The sequence below is a fragment of the Falco naumanni genome, chromosome 3, assembly GCF_017639655.2.
Source record: "Falco naumanni isolate bFalNau1 chromosome 3, bFalNau1.pat, whole genome shotgun sequence".
NCBI classification, from domain to species: Eukaryota; Metazoa; Chordata; class Aves; order Falconiformes; family Falconidae; genus Falco; species Falco naumanni.
In genome coordinates, this window is record NC_054056.1 from 9,378,019 (window position 1) to 9,397,035 (window position 19,017).

The following is a 19,017-nucleotide window of genomic DNA, read 5'->3' on the forward strand; positions in this document are numbered from 1 at the left end:
CCTTGCTGCTCACCCCTGGCCATGTGGGCTTGCTCCTTGGTCTCCTGGGCTTTCCCATTCTGACTGAACAGTTCCCAGCTGAAGCAAGTGCTGCAGCGACATTTCACGCTGAAACCAAGCATGTGCTGACAGCGAGTGGCATCCCCAGGAGCTCCTTCCTGGCCCCCAGGGCTGTGCACAGCCAGACACAGCTGACGAGGTGCACAAGCCACTGCACAACTTGTGATGCCTCTTCCCATCCACGCCACCCCCCCGGGGTCTGGCCCAAGCTGTGCCTGCAGCAATTCACCCTTCCTACCCAACCCACTGTGGGTGTCCCCACCTCTTGTCCCCCACAGTCCCCTGGAACAGCTTGGCCCCCTATCCCAGGGGACAAAATCCCCCCATCCTTTGGCCCAGGGATTTCAATCCTCTGCTGCTATAATAAAGAGCTCAAAGTGGGCACTTCGGTATCTTACCACATCTGGGATAAAACTCAGACATGACTCCTCCACTGCACAGGGTGTGCACAGGTGCAGGTCTGCACATATTTAAATGGAATAGCATGGATGTGGGAAGGGAACTAGGGGGGGGACAGGGCTGCTCTTGCCCCTGAGGCAGCTGGAGCTATCCTAACCTAACACCAGAGACCACAGTACAGAAGGAACTGCAAGTGCCCAAAGGGACGAGAACAGGAGGGATGAAAGCAGTAGCTCTGGCACAAGCTTGTCACAGCCACTTTCCCCTGTCCTCAGGCTTCCTCGGGATGGTTCCTACTGCTGGAGTTTCTGCTGGATTTGCGTGGCTGCCCTGAGAAGGCAGATCTGGGGAAACATGGCAGAGACACCCCCGTTGCCTCACCTGCCCCGGGAACACGCCCCAGCCTCCTGCTTTCCCCATATCGCCATTAAAAAAAAGCTTTGTGCAAACAATAGATCAATAGAGCCCCGCCTCTTCGGAAGGAAAACAAACACCCGGATCACCGCAAATTAGAGAATGTTTCGCTTCACTTCATCCAAACAGGCTGACAATTTTTTTGGGTTGTTGCCACAGCGACAGAATAACACAGCGTTCAGCCTGTTGCAGAACAATCAATTAAGTTAATGCCTCCGAGTGCCTGTTTACTCTTCCATTTAGGAGGTGCTGCTCTTGCTCACTCTCTTTCTCTCCTGCTTGTTTTAAATTTCTCATCCTTTGCTTCCTGCTCCTATTTCTTCTCTATTTAACCTAAAGTCCCTCCCTTCAACTACCTCCTGGCTTGTAAGGAGCCTCCCGCTTTTTGGAAAGATCACCTGGAATAAAGTTTTTTCCTCTGACTCCTGTCATTTATCCTTTCTTCCTGGAAAAACAATGAGAGACTGGGGATTTACCTTCACTTTTCATGATACAGCCCTGTCCCCTCTTCCTGGTGTGCCCAGGAACTTGCAAAGTTTCTAAATGCCAGCTCCAAACATCCCCAGGGCAGAGTGGACCACTTTCTAAAGAGGCAGAAGTAACTCTGCTTTTAACAAGATTATGTGACTCTTGCGCTAAAGACCTATGAAGTGATCAGAAACCCTTCCACTATTGCTATTTTTTACACGATGAACCATAACCATAAATGAAGACTCATCTTGTGCTAAATGCTGCTTAAAAAGGAGAACTATAAAAGGGCCTCCCATGGGTCTAGGTCTCATTCTACAGTCCACGTTGAATGAAACTTCTAAATATGTGCTTAAATGACTTTGGCTTCAGCAAAACTCAACCTGGTGCTCAAAGTGTTTTGCTGAAATGTAGCCTAAACTGGGATACTTCAAAGTGTGCACCACTGCCAGCAGATCATGGCAGATCCACCACTGCAGTCCTTTAAAATAAAACGAACACCAAAACACCCCTTGGCTCTGTCCCTGACCACCAGCGGTTTGTGCCAGGCCTTCAACAGACTTGCATGCTCTTGCCACTGATCTTGTAGGTTTATTTCCTGCCTTGCAGCCAGCGTGAGCGGTGACACTTGGCTGTGTAGCTTCACTGCCTGTCTGCAGCCACTTTCCCATCCTTGCCCAGCGAGCACAGATAACAACCCTGGGTCTCCCCGCAGCCCTCCTGCAGGCTACGAGGCATGCTACAGAGTGCCGAAATCACAGCTCTGCCATCCTGGGCGGGAAATAAGGTACCAGGGAGTGAAAGGATTTATCCAAGGCCAAGCCTGAGATACAATGCAGGCCTTCTGTCTCCTGATCTCTCTGCACCCTGGTGCTGTCCTCCTCATGAGCACAATATTCCTATGCTTTTATCTTTGAAGCCCCAGGAAAAGTGTCCACCTCCCTCATGTCATACACTGAAATTAAAGGCAAAGGCAAGCATGATGTGAAAACATGCAGATTCCATGATATTGTCTCATCCTGCTACTAGCAACAAGTGTCTAAATGTAGAGTGTACATTAATGTAGTATTGGAGAGGTGGAACAAAACCGCAGACGGAGCAGATGGGGGAGAGGGGGGCTCAATCACAAAGAAAAATTACAGGAATAGGGTCAAATACGGCATCTCCCCTCTGCTTCCCAAACTGAATCCTTTTCAAAGAACTCCCTCCTCCCAAGCTAACACTACCGCCCTGCTGGCTGCGGAGCAGCAAGGCCGGGGGCTGTGCGGGCTGCAGGACGGCCGTGCCAGCCAGGCCTTGCTGGGCGCACCCCTTCGCCCCCTCCCCGAGAAGAAGTTATCAGCAGAACCTGTCGGAGCAGGGGCTCGTTGACTGCTCCCTGTCCATTACAGCCCAGATTATAAGCATATTGCACAGAGCTCTCTGCACGGTGCTGGGGAAATCCAATACGCTGAAAGGTTAATGCAATCAATTAGGGTGACAAGGAAGTAGAGTAAAGCCTTCTGAGTAGATGAAAGCGAGAGAGAGATGGAGACAGAGAAAAGCAAAGGGAAGCAGGGGGCGGGGGGGGGGGGGGGGGGGGAGGTGGGAAGGAGCAAAGAAAGACGAGTGGGAGGAGGAGGAAGATGGTATACAGGGCTTGTGTTGTAGACCACAGGGCACTGGTGTGGCCAAGGGCACCGTCCTGCCCCAGCATTGACGGGGCGGTGTGATCCACAGGGGCAAGGCAGGCCATGGATCCCCAAGGCAGCAGGCAGACCAGGACATCCCCTTCTCAGCTCCTCCTGCCCTACCACAGCTTCCCAGGACGTCCTGCTGCCCGCTTGCTCCCTAGCACTGCTCACTTGGGGGAACGGCAGAACTCTCCCTGTGCCTTTGCTGCCCAGCTACCAAGAAGGGATGGAAGCAACTGCCTGTGTTTAGAGTTGCCATGCAAGGCCAAGGATCTCAGCAAGCCATGGGGAAGCACAAGGGGAGGAGAAATAGGGAACAGGAAGGACAGAGAGCTTCCTCTGGCTGTTCATACACTCTGTGCACAAGGAAAGTTGAAGATGAACATGTGGCAGCTCTTTGTAAACCTCCTAGCTAGACACCAGTCATGACCACTGGCCACTGGCCTGTACCTCTCCCCTGGTGTCATAAGGAATTTTTATTTTAGTGTGGCTGTGTGGAAGCTCAGCCCTGCCAGTCTTGGGAGCACGTGTAAAAGGTGAGATCTCCTCTCTCTTCCAGCTTCTCTCCATGTGTGCCAAGCTGGGCTGTCCTGCAAGGCCAGAGGACAAACCCCTGCCAAACCCCAGCTGCCGCAGGTTTGCCTCTGCCTGCAGACAGTCTGATGAGGATGCAGCGGCACTCAGCCCGCCAGCACAGCATGGAGATCCCAGTGATCCCAGTATCATTCTATAACGGGCATCCTGCTGCTCCGTCCTGCAGGGCACAGGCCTTTCCCTGGGGCATTCAGCTCAGGGGAGAGCCCTGTCCTTCCCTCCGTCCCCCCGAGGCACTGCAGGCTGGCTCAGCTCCTGCTCTCTGACCCCCCAAGCAGCGCAGTACTTCATTAACCTGGGCTGACAGGTCAGCGAGTGCAGCCCCTTCCTACCACAGCTCCTGCTCACACACAGCTCGGCCTAGGAGAACGTGACACCAGCTCATTAGGACAAATTATTACTCTATAACCCCTGCCGCAATGTCCCTTAATATGCCTATTTAGCAAGAGACAAGTCCTGGTGGGCTCCTCGGCATTAAAACAACCTCACAAATCACCAGAGGCACAAGCACCATGATCCCTGCTTCTGGGGGCGGAGGCCAGGGCAGCTGCACCCCGGTGGGTGCTGGAGGGGTGCAGAGTCCTGTGCTGTTCTGCTGCAGACAAAACGAAACTCTTGGTGCGCCGAGGGGGGATATTCTGCAAGCAAGGAGCTGCAATCTGACTGTGGCTCACCGTGCAGCCCAACACATGCCCAAATTTCAGTACAATGAGGTGATGTTCCCCAGTTGAAATCCAGTGCAAAAGTATTCTGGGATGCCCATTCAAACCGCTGGGCCTGCTTCACTCTTCCTTATCCCTGCCTGACTCTGCCCTCCAGCACTACCATCAGCATTCTGTTCCACATGAGACCTACAAGATCCAAATGTATCCCATTTCCCTGTGATGTCTGTGAAGTCAGTGCCTGGCTTCACAAATTTGTCTGCAACACCACCTGTACTTGCTAGCTCCTTTCAGGTTAACCAGCAAAGCCAAAGAGCAAGTTCGGAAGCTGACGCTGTTGGCAGGCATCGTGTGCTGCCTCCCCACAAAAGGCTGCACTGAATTTTGGGGGATTAAGCCCATTACACATGAAAGCAGTCAGCTTGCACCTTGTGGGGAGAACAGGACTGCAGGCTGCCTGGGGCTAATCCAAGAGATTACAGAACCTCCGCAATTTTGGACACAGTGAGTGAGATATCACAGGGAAGACAGAAACGCGGGCAAATGTCAGAGGAAGGCTGCTACTGAACAGAAACAGGGAGCATGAGGAAAAGGAAAAGGGAGAGGGAAAAGGGAGAAAGAAAACAGTGATTCATATAACAGCACCAAAGGGGAAGGGGGGGGGGGGGGGGGGGGGAGGGGAGAGGCAGCAGTGCTATACCAGGCAGCGGAAAGTGAGGAAGAAAAGTAATGGAAAGAAGAAAGGGTGCAAAGTGTGTGATGCTGGGCACTGAGAAGGGCAGAACGAGTGCAAATGGACACAGAAATGAGGGACCTGAGAGAAAAAGACAGGGAGGGTGGGAGGAAAAGGAGGAGAAAAGAGCAAGAATAGCCACGCAGTGAGGAGCACGCGGGCAAGGCAGAGCGCTGTAACCAGGGTTGTGAAGCATGAAAAGGGAAGAATCCGCCTGTTCCTTTCAGCGCTTGGAGCATGGCACTCGGTGGTGACCTACACTGTGCCCGGCTGTGATCACGTTTTCAGGGCCACTGCCTGCCGATCCCAAACAATGATGGGGAGCCTTTGAAGTCAGAGAAAGAAGCCGCAATGTGAACTGGGGACTTTCTTTTTTTTTTCTTTTTTTTCCCCCCATTTTTTTAAGGGCCGGTGGAAGGAGGGAGGAAAAGGAAGGGCTGAAGTGGTGGGGGGAAGGCTGGAGGAGAGGTTGCAAGGACAAAACAGAGAGTTGCTCTCGGTGGGGTGCCCCGAAATGAGAGAGACAAAAAGAAAACAAACAGTTTATGAGTAGGGCACATGCTGCCTGTGTCTGCATGCCCTGCGCTGCCGGCCCCCTGTGCTCCCAGGGAGGCTTCTGTTCCCCAGCAATGATGGATGGACGCATAGGGCCATTCAGGCCTGCCATGTTACAGCAGTGGTATTTACATAACACTGGCCTTCCACCGGTCACCTCTGACACTGCCCAGCCCGGCTTGGGGCCCCCTCCCGCCCCAGCCAGCCTGGGCCCCTCTGATACCACTCGGACTCAAGCCCATGAGCTCCCAGACGCTGGGCTCAGGGCTCCCCACTACTGCAGGGATGCTCTGAGCACAGGCACACCGCAGTGAGTGCTCCCAGCACCTCTGAGGGGATGTCTCACTGAGCAGAGCACCCCCTCCCCTCCCCTCCCCACCGCCACTGCCACTCCTGCCCTGGCCTGGTCTCAGATTTGCCTTGGTGCCTGGGGAGGGCAAGGAGCAAAGGGAGAGGTGAGATTTGGCGGCACTGCAGAGGGTACAGTGCAGAGACAGAAGAGAGTGGGAGCCCTTTGGGTGATACATAAGGGAGCCCTGCGGTCCCCCTGGGGCCATGAGGAAGAGGCAAGGGCAGCAGGAACTGCCTTGGTGTGGCACGGACTTCTCCATAACCATCACCTGAGGTGACATAGGGACCTTCTTACCCAGCACATGGAGACAAGGCTTTTAAGAGAGGCAGTAATTTTTCATTTCCTTGGGCTCTAGGCCTCTAATTCTTATCGGGCATGGACTAAGTGACCATCCAGATCTAGGAGGCTGTGAAGATGGCGGGTTTTTTTCAGTAACATAGACCATGAGGGTCTAGGTAAAAGGAAAATCCAGATAAGTCAGGATTCTGCTGGAGACACAGAGCTGCTTCCACCCTACCTGCATGGTGCTAGCAGCAGCCTGAATAGCTAAAAATGTGCCAGAGGAGGAAAGCATGTACATCACCATCTTAAATTACATGAACTGAGCTCAGCAGAACTTCACAGTAGATGGAGACTGCATCCTATTCAGTGAAAGGACCTTATTGATCTCCCACTAGCCCACATGGATGAAGACAAAGCAGTACTCTCCTTGTTAAAGCCCTTACACTATTTTTTATCTGTAAAGACAGAGGCAGTAGAGAAGGTATACAAGAAAACCCACAGTGACAAAACCAGTTGCCCAGAACAACTAGTGTACAAAGACAAAGACAGGATTAGGACACACATAGGCCATGTCTGCATTAGACCTTCTTCTGTTTTCACCTCTGTAACAGTCCAAACCCCGAAGTTCTAGTGCAGACACAGCCACAGTGAGCAGGCCATAAAGTGTGAGAGACACGCAGAGGAAAAGAGAACCCAGGAGGGTGTAGTGACATACCCATTGCAGTCTGAAGTCTCTCCTACCTTTCGGAGATTTCAAGACCAGGTTTCTTGCCTCGTTTTTAGCTCTAAATTCACTTCATACTGGAAGGAAAAGAGAAAGGATCCAGTTAATACACAGGGCACACCTGACCACGAGCCAAGGCACAGACACTCACAAAAGCTGGGTGAGAACCCAGCTGCATGGGACATTCAGACTTCACACGGGAACAAAGTGCCTTCCTGCTCCTGGCTGCACCACGCCGTGCCATGCACACCACAAGACACGGCGCTTCACTGTGCACAAGACTCCTAACATGGGCTGGGAATAATTTAGCATAGAGAGAGCAGCTGTTACTGGCCTGAACCCTGCCTCCCAGGTACCACAGATAGCCCTCATGCTGGTCTGTACCATACTTTGCCCACACATCCAAGATGCCTTCTTCTCCATGCTAAATTTTTCCCTTTCCAATCTTCCCATTCCTCTGCTGGCCCTCTCTCCCAGAGGTTCACCAGTGGGCTAACGCTGAGACCTCCCTTGCACAGCAACGGGGCACAAGGTGATGTGGTGCCACACTGGGTCCCAAGGCACTGAACCCCTTTATCCAGTCAACTATGTGTCTTCCTTCCTGGAGAATGCAGAGCAAGGAGGAAAGAGAAAAGGGACCAGGAAAAAAAGTCACAGCAAAACACACGAAAAGTGAATTGAATTATTTAAAACCATATGTTCCAAAAATGTGACAGAGCATAAAAGCCGTGCCATGAGACTTCTGGAGGGGGTGATCCTGCAGAGGCAGGGTGGGAGGAGAGCTCACAGGAGGGGGAGGACTGCTCCACAGCCAGCCAGCCAGCCAGCCAGGGACTTCCCTCTCCTGGAGCTGGAAGGTGGCAGGAAGCACAGGGTGATTTCATGCACAACGGCAAGAGTGCTTGGCCCATTCCTGCAGTCTTGGTTTTGCCACCCTGCCGAAACAGCTATCACAACTGCCTGAGATACGGCAGTAAAATGAAAAACTGCCCCGAGGTCACACACAGTGAGCCCTGGTTGAATCCAGGAGCCCCAACCATCTGTATCAAGCGCTGGCTCACAGCATGCCTCCCTCTCCAGGCTGCAGCAGTGTGTGCTGCGACTCCGACTCAGCCACTTGTAGGGGTTCAGCTTTAGCCCCTCAGAGAGCAAAAGTGAGAGGGACTTGGCTCTGGGGACTCTGTGCTGCCACTGTGGTTTGCCCCTGTGTTGTGGGGCCCTGGTGCACCGTGTGTGTGGATGGCCTCCTCCCATCACTCACACTCCACCACTGCCTGCATGCTGCGCCAAAGATAGATGCCTGGTGTTGGCTGGGTCCCAGAGTGGGAAGGAGCTGGTGAGATATCCCAGATGGATGGATGGACACGGAGCACAGGGAGCCCCTCGGGTGAGGAAGACGCGTAACCAGCCTGGCTCCTTCCTTTCACACTCAAATTCTGGTGCTAACAAGGCTGAGGGCATGACTGGAGTAACAGCTCCCCCACTTGAGGTCCCTTCTCCCACCCTGGCACCCTCTGTCCTTCTGGCACTCTCATCCTCTCTCCCACCTTTTTCTTCCCTTTGTTCTCCCTTTCTTCCTTGCTCTTTCCATCGCTTTCTCTGCCATTCTGTCACGCTCTTTTTTTCTCTCCTTCCCTTTTGTTCTCTCCCCCTTTCCTGAGCTCTCTGCCTGTAACTCTCTCTGCCTTCCTGGCTTCACTCCCTCGCCCCTGTGCACAGTCAATTCTTGGGTCTGAGTTTTTAATTGTTTTTTTTACTCCCCTTCTTTCGGCTGCAGCTTATCAATGATGCAAGAGGAATAACGCCAATTTACTTAGAATGTGTAATCCCCAAATCAGATTGGGGGATTGTATGAGGCAATATGACCTTGCATATGTCTCCATTAAAGCCAGCCAGGCCTCCTCTTGTATTCTGTGTTCCCAGTACATATTTAGACAGATAACGCTAATTGTACTTGACATGTCCTCTTAAGGATGGACTCTTCCCTCCCCCAGCTCTGCCTGCTTCCCTGCCTGACAATGCGCCAGAGCAGAGCCCGCTCGCTTGCAGTGTGGCATGGCACGGCACCTGCGGGGCTGGCCAGCCGGGTGGGCGCCCAGCACAGCCCGTGCGCCCAGCTCCGCTGTGAGAGCACCGGCCGTCCTCCCCGGCACTGCACTCCTCCATGCAGGAAGCCAGGCTGGCCAGCACCGACAGGGTGAGGAGCAGGGGGAGCAATGCTGGGACACAGTTAATCTGAGATTACATGCTGTTACTGTGACAATCTTGGATTCTCCAGAAAAATGAGCAACGTGTTGCCACCTCTGAAGCCATGGTTGCCACCTCACCCTGTCCCTCTTCCCGCTTACTACACTGCCAGCCCTCCTCCTCTTCCCACCTTGCCCTCCTCTGGGGGACTTCCCCTGTTACGTGCTCCAGCCCGCTCCTCTGCTTCGGGAGACCAAGTGCTGGTTCTTTCCACTGAGTCAGAGGCAGAAGAACCTTTTGGGGACAGGACCCAGCCATGACACAATACCCATCACCAGCAAGTAAAAAGCTCCAAAGCGTTCAGACAAAAAGAAGAGACTTGCTCGCCATTACCATCTTCAAAGCTTCCCTCCTTTCCAAGGAAGTGCTTCCCCCCAGCTCCACCTCTCGGCTCCAACATCTGAGCATAAAGCTCTTCAGACAATTATTTGTATCTGGCTACTGGCCTGTGGATCCCAGCTCCAGCTTCTAGGGAACGTTGTGAAGAAATCACAGAATCACAGAACAGTTTGTGTCCGAAGGAACATTTAAAGGTCACCAAGTCCAATCCCCTGAAGTGAGCAGGGACATCTTCAACTTCATCAAGTTGCTCAGAGCCCCATCCAACCTGACCTTGAACATTTCCAGGGATGGGGCATCTACCGTCTCTCTGGGCAACCTCTGCCAGTGTCCCACCACCTTCATCGAAAAAAATATCTTCTTTATATCTTGTCTAAATCTACCCTCTTTCAGTTTAAAACCATTACCCATTGTCCTACCACAACAAGCCCTACTGAAAAGTTTGTCCCCATCTTTCTTATAAGACCCTTTTAAGTACTGAAAGGCTGCCTCTTCGCTGTGCCTGACTGTACATCACTGCTCCAGAGCTGACAAGCAGGATGCAGGATGAGGAGGGGAGCTTATTCCAAGGAAACCAATGGATCCAAACTCTTCACCAAAGTGGACTCAGACTTTTTTTTTCCCCTTGATACAACATCCTAATTCGACTTTTTCAGTATCTTTCCTTCAACAACCTTTTTTCCTTCCTCCCCTTCCTACCCGGCAACTGCGCATTTATTAATTCATGAGGCACTAATTAGTTCTTTGTTTAATTTTGTGTTAAACAGACTGACCGGAATGATAACGACTTGCAGCGTTGCATTACGGTCCCCAACCGCCCCTGTTTTCTGACAACAAGGGAGCGCAGTGAGACTGGCGTGATGAACCCCAATTCCCACTCCAGTTGCACTTCATTAAGTCAAAATGTGACAAGAAGCTTAGAGAGCAACTTTCAGATCGGATCGCACATAACAATTGGGCAGGAAACTTTCCGAGGGGGAAGCGGGAGAGGCACTCGCAGTGAAGGCTGGCACCACACACAATTCCCTGGCGTGCCTGCCTTAAAGGAGCCGGCTCGGGCTGTCGGCCGAGGCAGGACTGAGGGCACGTGCTGGCAGCGAGGAGTGCCAGGGGAAGAAGAGGAGAGGAAGGGCGGCAAGCCAAGCCAAATGCATGGCAGGGCAGGAGGCATCACTGCTTTCTGCTCCCCTCGCTTTCATTTGCACCAATGGGTTGTGTTGTCAGCCTGTGGGGTGTGCAAACGAGGACCCCAGACAGGATAACCCTTCAGCGAGTCACTCTGGGAACTCTGAGGGCATCTTTAGGCACCTTCAGCTCCATGCCTCAGTTTCCCTCCCATAGCTCTATGGTGAAAGAGCCGGTGATCCTCAGCTGCTCTTCAGTTGTAAAGAACTACACAATTATAATAGAGTCCCCTAAACTGCAAAGGGCGAGATCGAATACTGGCACCCACATTGCTACAATGGTTAGCGAGGAGGCAGGTCTGACACCAGGGAGAGCAATGGCTACTCTCAGGGGGAAGGAGCTGTGCCTTCCTTTAACTTTGTACAGCGCCCGACGCTCCAGTGGCACTACCAATACCTGATCAGTCTAGTATCAGCAATAAACCTGGTAAGCAGCAAAGCAAGTGCCCCTCACCCTGAGCTCAGCTGTATGGGTGGGAATCCAGCACCACAGCGCTGCCAGTTCCTGAGCTCTCTGCCGAGTGCCGCAAGTGCCTCCCTTGTAGGAGCTGTGGCACAGGGTCTGGGCACACGGTCACACGCCTGGCCTGGCCCAAGCCTCACCCGGCAAATGAAGTCTGAGCGTGACTTACTCCTTGTCACCAGCCAACATGGGACTGACCAACAGATGACACAGCCCGGGTCATAACCAGACTCAGCTGGATCTGTCCCAGTCTTGCTGGCACACGAGGGCATATTGGCCAACTCCTTGAGCCCCTTCTGGCTCAGTGAAGTGCAGTGAAATGTAAACAGCTGACAAGAAAATGAAAAGGGTCTTAAAACACCTCCTGAGAGTGTGGATGTGTATGAAAAGGAAAAGAGGACTTCCCAAGTACACAGAACATGCAGCAATTCAAAATGCATCTTCTGCTATTGCATGGACATCAGCTGTACGAATAAGCAAAGATCACACAGAAGTGAAATGAGCTGGGAGGTCTCAGTGTCTCTTCTAGCAGGTATTTTTCCACACTTCTCCCTCATCTCTCTCCCCCTCTCCCCAGGAAAAGAGGGCTTATCCCTAGCCTTGCTCTGCAGAGGCCCAAAGCTCAACTAAGGTCCAAAACACTGGGAAAGCCATGTGAGGACTCTCTCTTGAGGTCACAGCAAGACCAGGGAGTGACACTTGAGCTCTGTGTGTGCGCACAGCAAGATGTCCTGAACAGGGCAGGGGCAGTCGAGAAAGCACTGCGACCAAAGCCTCTGAGCCTCAGGGGACACCTACACAGCATCAGTCTCTACGTGCATTATCAGTATTTTCACCTGAGTGAGTTCTAAATGTATGAGTCTTTGGGGAAGGGGCCAGGCTGCAGCGAGGTATCACAGCATGGTGTTTGCCAGTACGCTCACAGCTGAACAACACACAGATCTGCCAGCAGACATGTTTGCACTGGCTTCCATCTTTCATGAATCTGGAATGCAGCAGGGACCTCTGTGACTGACAAAAAGGCTGTTCCTCCATGACAGAAATTCTAGGAAGACATCAGATCCCTCTGATTTCAGTTCTACATGTGCCCTGGATTCCATAAAAAGGCATAAGTAGCTATTAGCGCTCAACTGGAGGGTTGGATTGGTGTCCAGAAAGGGCAAAAGCACCCATTAACACCTGAAGCAAGGACAACTGAGAAGGTCCAGAATTGCTGAGGACAAGAAATACCCACTACTGTCACCAGCCTGGCAAGCCTTCTTGGTTCTGAAGAAGGGCTGGAACATCCTGGCTGCTCTATAGATACAGTTGGGCCTTGTCATCTGCTGAGTAGATGTTTCAGAACAAAAGGCAGATATAAACCTCACCTCTTTCCTCTGTGAGCCCAGCCTGGGCTCTGGGCCATGGACCCTGTCCAGGCGCTGATGCTGAGAGGAATGCCACTCACACCCTCTGTCAGGAGTGAGGGGATGGGATGGTGGCACAGAAATGTCCCCAGACTGGGCCAAGGCTGGCCTGTGCAGGGGGATAAACTGGTGAGCCAAGGTGAGGAACCAGCACGACCAACCAGGCAGAGCGAGGGGCAGCTGAAGGACACCCCACGCTTGCTGGGACAGAGTCCTGCACAGTCTCACCACAGTCACACGCAGTTATCATCTCCTACCGCTCTTGGGCTGCTCAGGGAAAGACGCATGGGCTGAAGGAGAGGGAAAGCTTGTGTTATCTCCCGTTTCCCCTTTCTCGCCTGCCATTACGAGGCAATGCCGGTAGCGCAATACGAACCAGCGACATCCACTGACTGTTAGGGCTACACAGTCACCAGTGCTCTCAGCAAAGTTGTGGTGAAAATGAAGGCAAAAGGCATCCTGAATAGGTCATGGTCTGCCCCTTCTTCCTAAAACAACATGCTGAAATGTCCTAGACTCCATCCCCAATCCTCTTTAACCAGGAAAACTCTCCTGCCAGGATTACAGGCCCATTGCCCCCCCCTCTCTTCCCCTCCATCTGGCTGGGAGCAGCCTGGGACCGAGCGCTCTTCCCAGCCCTGGGAGAACCCTGCAGTTTCTCTCTCATAAAAAAGAAAAATGGGAGCTATAAAAAAGGCAAAGAAAAGAAAAGCAAAGCAAAGGGAAATCACTGCGAAGGAAGAAAAGAGCAAAGCCCCCCTTCCCTTCCCACCCCTTCCCCATTACCTGCCTTTTAGCACTGGGTAGAGCCGCCTGCTTCATTGCTGCCAAGGTCTCCCCCTCGGCACAGCACTCCCCAGGGAAACCCTGCCCTGCCTCTCACCCTTTCCCCCTCTGCTCAGACCTGTTGAGCAGAGCCCAGTCCAGCTCAATAAGGTGATGCAGAAAGAAGGAGAAAAACTGGTGCTGGGCAGTAGAAAAGGACAGGGGCCATCCTGGAGGGAATCCTGCGTCTCAGCGCTTGTTGGTCACCTCTGGAGTGCTGGAGTCAGGCACGGGACAGAGGGATGGGAGACAGCAGCAGCTCTGCTCATCCCAGTCCACTGCCAGTCCCAGCTTCCCAGCACTGATGGCACCCAGGACCAGGAAAGGCCCTGGCCCCCCACCTCGCAGCACAGCCACAGCACTGCCAAGCACAGCAGGAGACGGGGGGCCGAGGGAGGCTCCCAAGGAGTTCACCTCCCGCCCTGACATCTGTAAAGCACAGCAGTCCCCAAACTTGGCATTCACAGCCCTGGGCTGGCTCCTGCTAATTTGCTGTCAGGCTGCCTAAGCAAACCAATTAAAACTAATCATTAATTATAAAAAAGAGAGAGAGAAAAAGACCCTGCACAAATGGAGCACTGGAAAGGGCATGGGGAAAAAAAGGACAGGAGGGAGCAGAGTGAAAGAAGAGAGCTTGAGAAGGGGAGGGGGGTGAAGAAAAGGGCTTTAAAGTCCTCAGCACAGTGCCTCGGATGAAGGTAGCAGAAGGGTAAGTGGTGTCCCAGGGAAGGGTGGGGAGAGGCAGAGGTGATAGAAGCAGGGGGGACCTGAGGGCAAAGCCACAGTGCCAAGGATGGCAAGGCACATAGAGCCCAGGTCCTGCTGTGGTGGGACCTGACACCACGTACATAGCCATGTGGCTGGCTCCACGCTCCATCCACCGTCCCAGCCCTGGCAGGCCCCTACCAAAGCCAGAGGGGCATCAGCTGCAGTTCAGCAGAGGAGCGGGCGCTTGCCAGCCTACGGAGATGAGCGCAGAGGAGGAGGAGGGTGCAGGGGGAGCAGAGCAAGTGAGGAGGGCACAGCCGGGGACGTGCATCAGGACTCAGGAGCACTGTCTCTCCATGTCAGGGCTCCCGGCTCTCTTGGAGCAAATGCTTTAGATGGGGATGAAAAATGGGGCATTTATGAAAAGCCCCTGATTATGCGGATTTGGCTGGGGCCCTGGCTCAATCGCTGTCGCTCCCGCTGGCTCCCCACGAGCTCCAGCGGCAGAGAACCCCAGCAGCTGTCAGCGCAGCCAGCATGCCCCCGCCGCCGCCGCCCCCGCACCACCGTTTTGTTCCCCAGACCCACACACACGCACGCTTCCCAACGCCCCCTTTTGAAGAGCCTCAGGCCCATGTCGGGCTGGCGGATGGCGGAGAGGTGGGGGCAGTGCCATGGAAACGGGCCCTTTCCTGGGGAAACGCGCTGCCGGCCCCCCCTCCTCGTCCCGGGTGCCCCCTTTGAGGAGCTGTCAGGACCCTGAGTGAGTGTCACACGACCCAAGGACCAGGCGTGACCAAGCCTATTTTCTGCCTCAAATTTGATTGATTAAAAAACTTTTTAGGAAAACCATGTTAAAAGACAAAAAAAGAAAAAAGAGGAAAGAAAAAAATTAAACAGAAAGGGACAAGGGGGTGGGGGAAAAGGGAAAGGCCTCTGTGCTGGGTTTCCCTGGCAATAGCACCAGGGGACAAGTGTCAGAGGCAGATAAACAGCATAACCAGGCCGAAAATAAAGGTCAAAGGAAGCATGAAACTTAACACAACAGTGATTAAGATAATGATGAAGCAGGGGACCCCAGAAAAAAAAAAAAGTGTGACACACAGAAACATACATATACACTCCAAGTGGTGGCCCAAGAGACCTGGTATGTGGGAAGAGGTGACGGGGCTTGCTAGGCCCTGGGGGTACCTAGACAAGAGTGGTAATGGAGGAAAAACCAAAGTGGAGGATTTGGGGAGAGAGGGTCTGTGGTTTCCCTGCAGGCTGGTTGCTGTAGGTCAAGCCTGCCCAACGCCAACAAGCCCCCAGAGCCAAGGGGCTCCCTCCTTAACATAGGCACTCTGTCCCAGCCAAGCAGTGCTTGAATTTGCAACCAAATTCCTCAAAAGAATTTCCCTGACAGTGGGAGGAAAGCCCGAGTGGGTGTGAAGCAGGGAGGCCCTGCTGACACCGACAGAGCTGTGCTGGTTTATGCTGGCCTGGGATCTGGCTCTTTGCCTTTAAGCAACTGGTATAAAAAGCCTCAGAGATGCCAAGGGGGAAGGATACTGGTCGGATCTCCCTGCCCACCTCCTCTCCCTTGCCAAGGCTAATACTGCAGAAAAAAGCACAGAACGGCTGAAGGATTCAGAAAGCAGGTCCAAGAATGTCATACCCTTCACTATTTACCTACTCCATCTCAAAACCTCTAAGCTGATCTCACATTTCTGGAGCCCAGATTATGTCTTTCAATTGCCTGGGACTGGCTATGCTACTATCGCCAAGAGGCAGCAAAGAAATGGCAAATTGTTCACCAACTTCTTCCTCTGTGAGTCCAGGACTTTCAAGCTTGTGCAATAGAAAGCGTGGAAACAAAAAGCTTTCCACCTTTTCTGCACCGGGTGTAACTTTTCCCACTCGGAGTAACTCTGAACCCCTGGAAAGTGTCCCTGGTCTGCCTTTTCTGGCATGCCAGAGCCCTGCCACAGAGCCATCTTTAGGGGTTCGGGTGGAAAGGGCCAGGGAAGATGCATGCAGCCAGCACTGGACTTCACGGTCCCTTGCACTTCGCCCCAGTGTAAGGGACCACCACCTCACCCACCTCCTCAAGTTTGCACAAGTAGCTCAAATGTGCATGCAACACTGGTCAGAAAAGGACTGTTCTTTCCTGCCACATATCTTGAGGGAAGTAATTTTTTAAATGAGAATTTTCTTTTAAAAATGTAGTGTTTATCATGAGGAAGAGCAAAGAAATGTTTTCACGAGAAATGCTGAGAAAGTGATACATACGTGTTCATACACACACAGAGGCACATGCTCTAAATTTCACTTCATCAGAAAGCTGTTTTCCATCAAATATATTTCAATGCAAAATTTCTAGCATCATATTCATGTATCTTCCCCCTCCCCCATCATTTATATTCATGGTCTTTTGTAAAGAATGATTCAATTAAACCACCAATGTTCCTCGCTAGAAGAGTCTGAACAGTGAGAGGAACTCTCCAAAAGTAGAGCCGGGCCAGGCAAGGCTTTGCTGGACTGGAGAGGAGTCTGAGCATCCACCAAAGCTGTGCAGGTTAGAGGGGCTGGGACACCACTACCTCACACCTCTGGAAAAACAGCACATCTGAGAGTGTCAGCTCCAGCTATTAAAAAAAAAGCCAATAAAAAAATCACTGCTCCAATCCCCAACATTATTGGCTGAAAAATGCAATTTGAAAAATAATAATAGAAAACAAGGCCTTTTAAAATTTCATTTCTGAGCCATTACAGTCCACATTTTCATTCTTTTTTTTTTTTCTTTATTTTTTTTAATCCTTGGTAATCAGAAGAGAGAGAACTGTGATTAAAAACTAAAAAACCCAAACAAATAATGAAAGCCAAAATTCTTATTTGGTCTCCTGCGTCCAGGAACATGGGCTTTAAGGGAAAACACCAAATGTCCTTAAGCAGAGGGTAAAAGGAGGGGTTGGCAATGTTATGTTTTGGTTAATGCATCATGAAATGTACAGAAAGTCTAAGATACCAAAGATACTTGTAAGCATATTCTTAGGTTTTCCTCCCTGCACATCTGATAACAAAGATTTAACGCACGCTCAGATGCGTGCACACAACCCTGAAATGGGATGAGCAAACTAGTGTTGGGGTGAGTGTGCGAAATTCCATTAAAGTGGAAATCCCTTCAGTGACGGAGCTGGTTCCATTTTACTTTCTGCCAGGAAAAACAATCCCATCTCTCAAAACATACAGTGGAACCTTGAGATTTTCTGCACAGATGTCAGATTGCTACTCAGCAATAATACCACTTTTATCAAAATCTTTTTTGCATTTTCCAATGAAAATAATACTCTGCATTTCAAAAAGCTTTGTGAGCAAAGATCAGTTTAACTTTCCAACATGCTTAAACTGATTTTTCTTGTTCAGAACGAATATCCAGCAACTTTGGCAACAAAACAAAATGAAAAAAGGAACATGCCAGATATGAAAAAGACCTGGATAAAGGAGTAGACACTTTTCCAGCAGCACATCTTCCCTCACCTCTCCTGGCAGCTTCAGCCCAGCAAGGGAGTAACTCTCTGGCCGCTGCTGACAGCAGCACAGTTGGGTCCCCACTGGCAGGCAAAAAGCACCAGTCACTGGCATAGAGCAAAACACCAGTGCCTCAGCTGCCCAGCAGTGTGCCAGCAAGTCAGGATGGGTGCATGCTGTGGGCTTCCAGGCCACCAGGGCAACTGGCTCATGGGGAACATACTCTGACACATGTGTTCCTGTACATGCAGGACCAAATAATCGCACACACCTCAGAAATGTGTGTGGAGCACACAAAACTCCCTCGCCGTGGCCAATGAACTGTCAGGAGAACACAAGCAAAAGCTGCTTCTTGACAGCGAGTCATTTATATTTTAGCTTCGTTCCATTATCCTAACGAATCCTTCATCAGCAGATGCAATATTAACAGCAGAAAATCAGCTCATTACATCCGGGGGGATTTCATCAAGTTGACAATCATATATGCAGCTACCCGAGCCTGGAGAGGACAGTGCTCTCGTTATTTAGTTATCTTGGTTTCATCTTAGAGCCTTTTTCTTTCTTTCTTTTTGGGGGTGGGGGTTGATGATTAGGGGGTACTTCCCAAACAATTGCCAGACCCCAGAGCTGTTAGGATGCTGGTCCCTAGAGAGATGCACTCAGCTGGGAAATGCTCCAACCCATCCACAGTAGCTGCAGATGTTAAAGGGGGAGAAAAACCCCTGACACAATTTGCAGACTCTGGAGCTTTGAGGGCATTTCTCTGTGGAGTTCAGACACCAGCAGGGGGTTTGCATCCTATACAGCTACTGCCTTGTGTCCAGGAACATCTGGAATGGCTGTTCTGGTCCTTCTGCTCCAGGCAGGATTCCTCACTCAGTGCTCTGAAGGGTTTCTCTCTGCAGGCATCCTGACCCAACTGCAGTGTCCCCAGAAGGATAAGATACATTTAAAGTCTCGGATTTTGTGATGACCTTCCCAGGCAAGTAACAGATGAGGCAGTCCAGATGAGCTGAAGGGGAGGAGAAGGGACTAACAGTGGGGGTTAAAGGGTGAGCTCAGAAGGTTGTGGGGCTCTTTTCTCTCCTGCCTTGTCTAGGGAGCATTAAATAACACAGCTGAGGAAGCTGGAGCACACCGTCAAGACACCTTTAGATGATGCACTAGAACATGGGTGAAATAATCCACAGATCATCTTGTGCAACACCTAGGTGAAAACTCTGAGTCTTTGTTCTTCTTCCCCTGCATATTCTTCCTTTAAAATTATGGGAATGGTTATACACATTTCAGGGTTACTTCTAGTTTTCACAGTCATTCCAGGGGCTACAGGCTGAGAAGCCCTGCAGCAAAAAGGCAGTTTGGGTTCCCTCTGCTAACCAACAGCACAGCCAGATGAGGGCTGACAGGAGCTCCCCATGC

The 19,017-nt window shown here is 51.6% G+C and overlaps 1 protein-coding gene across 1 annotated transcript in view; it reads right to left on the reverse strand.

Moving 5' to 3' along the window:
* Positions 1–19,017, reverse strand: part of CASZ1 (castor zinc finger 1) — a 207,226-nt gene that overhangs the window by 102,731 nt on the left and 85,478 nt on the right. The window contains exon 3 of the mRNA XM_040585420.1: positions 6,908–6,993. Within this exon, the coding sequence (XP_040441354.1) occupies positions 6,908–6,911 (4 nt within the window). The 5' untranslated portion in view covers positions 6,912–6,993. The remainder of the gene's footprint in view (positions 1–6,907; positions 6,994–19,017) is intronic.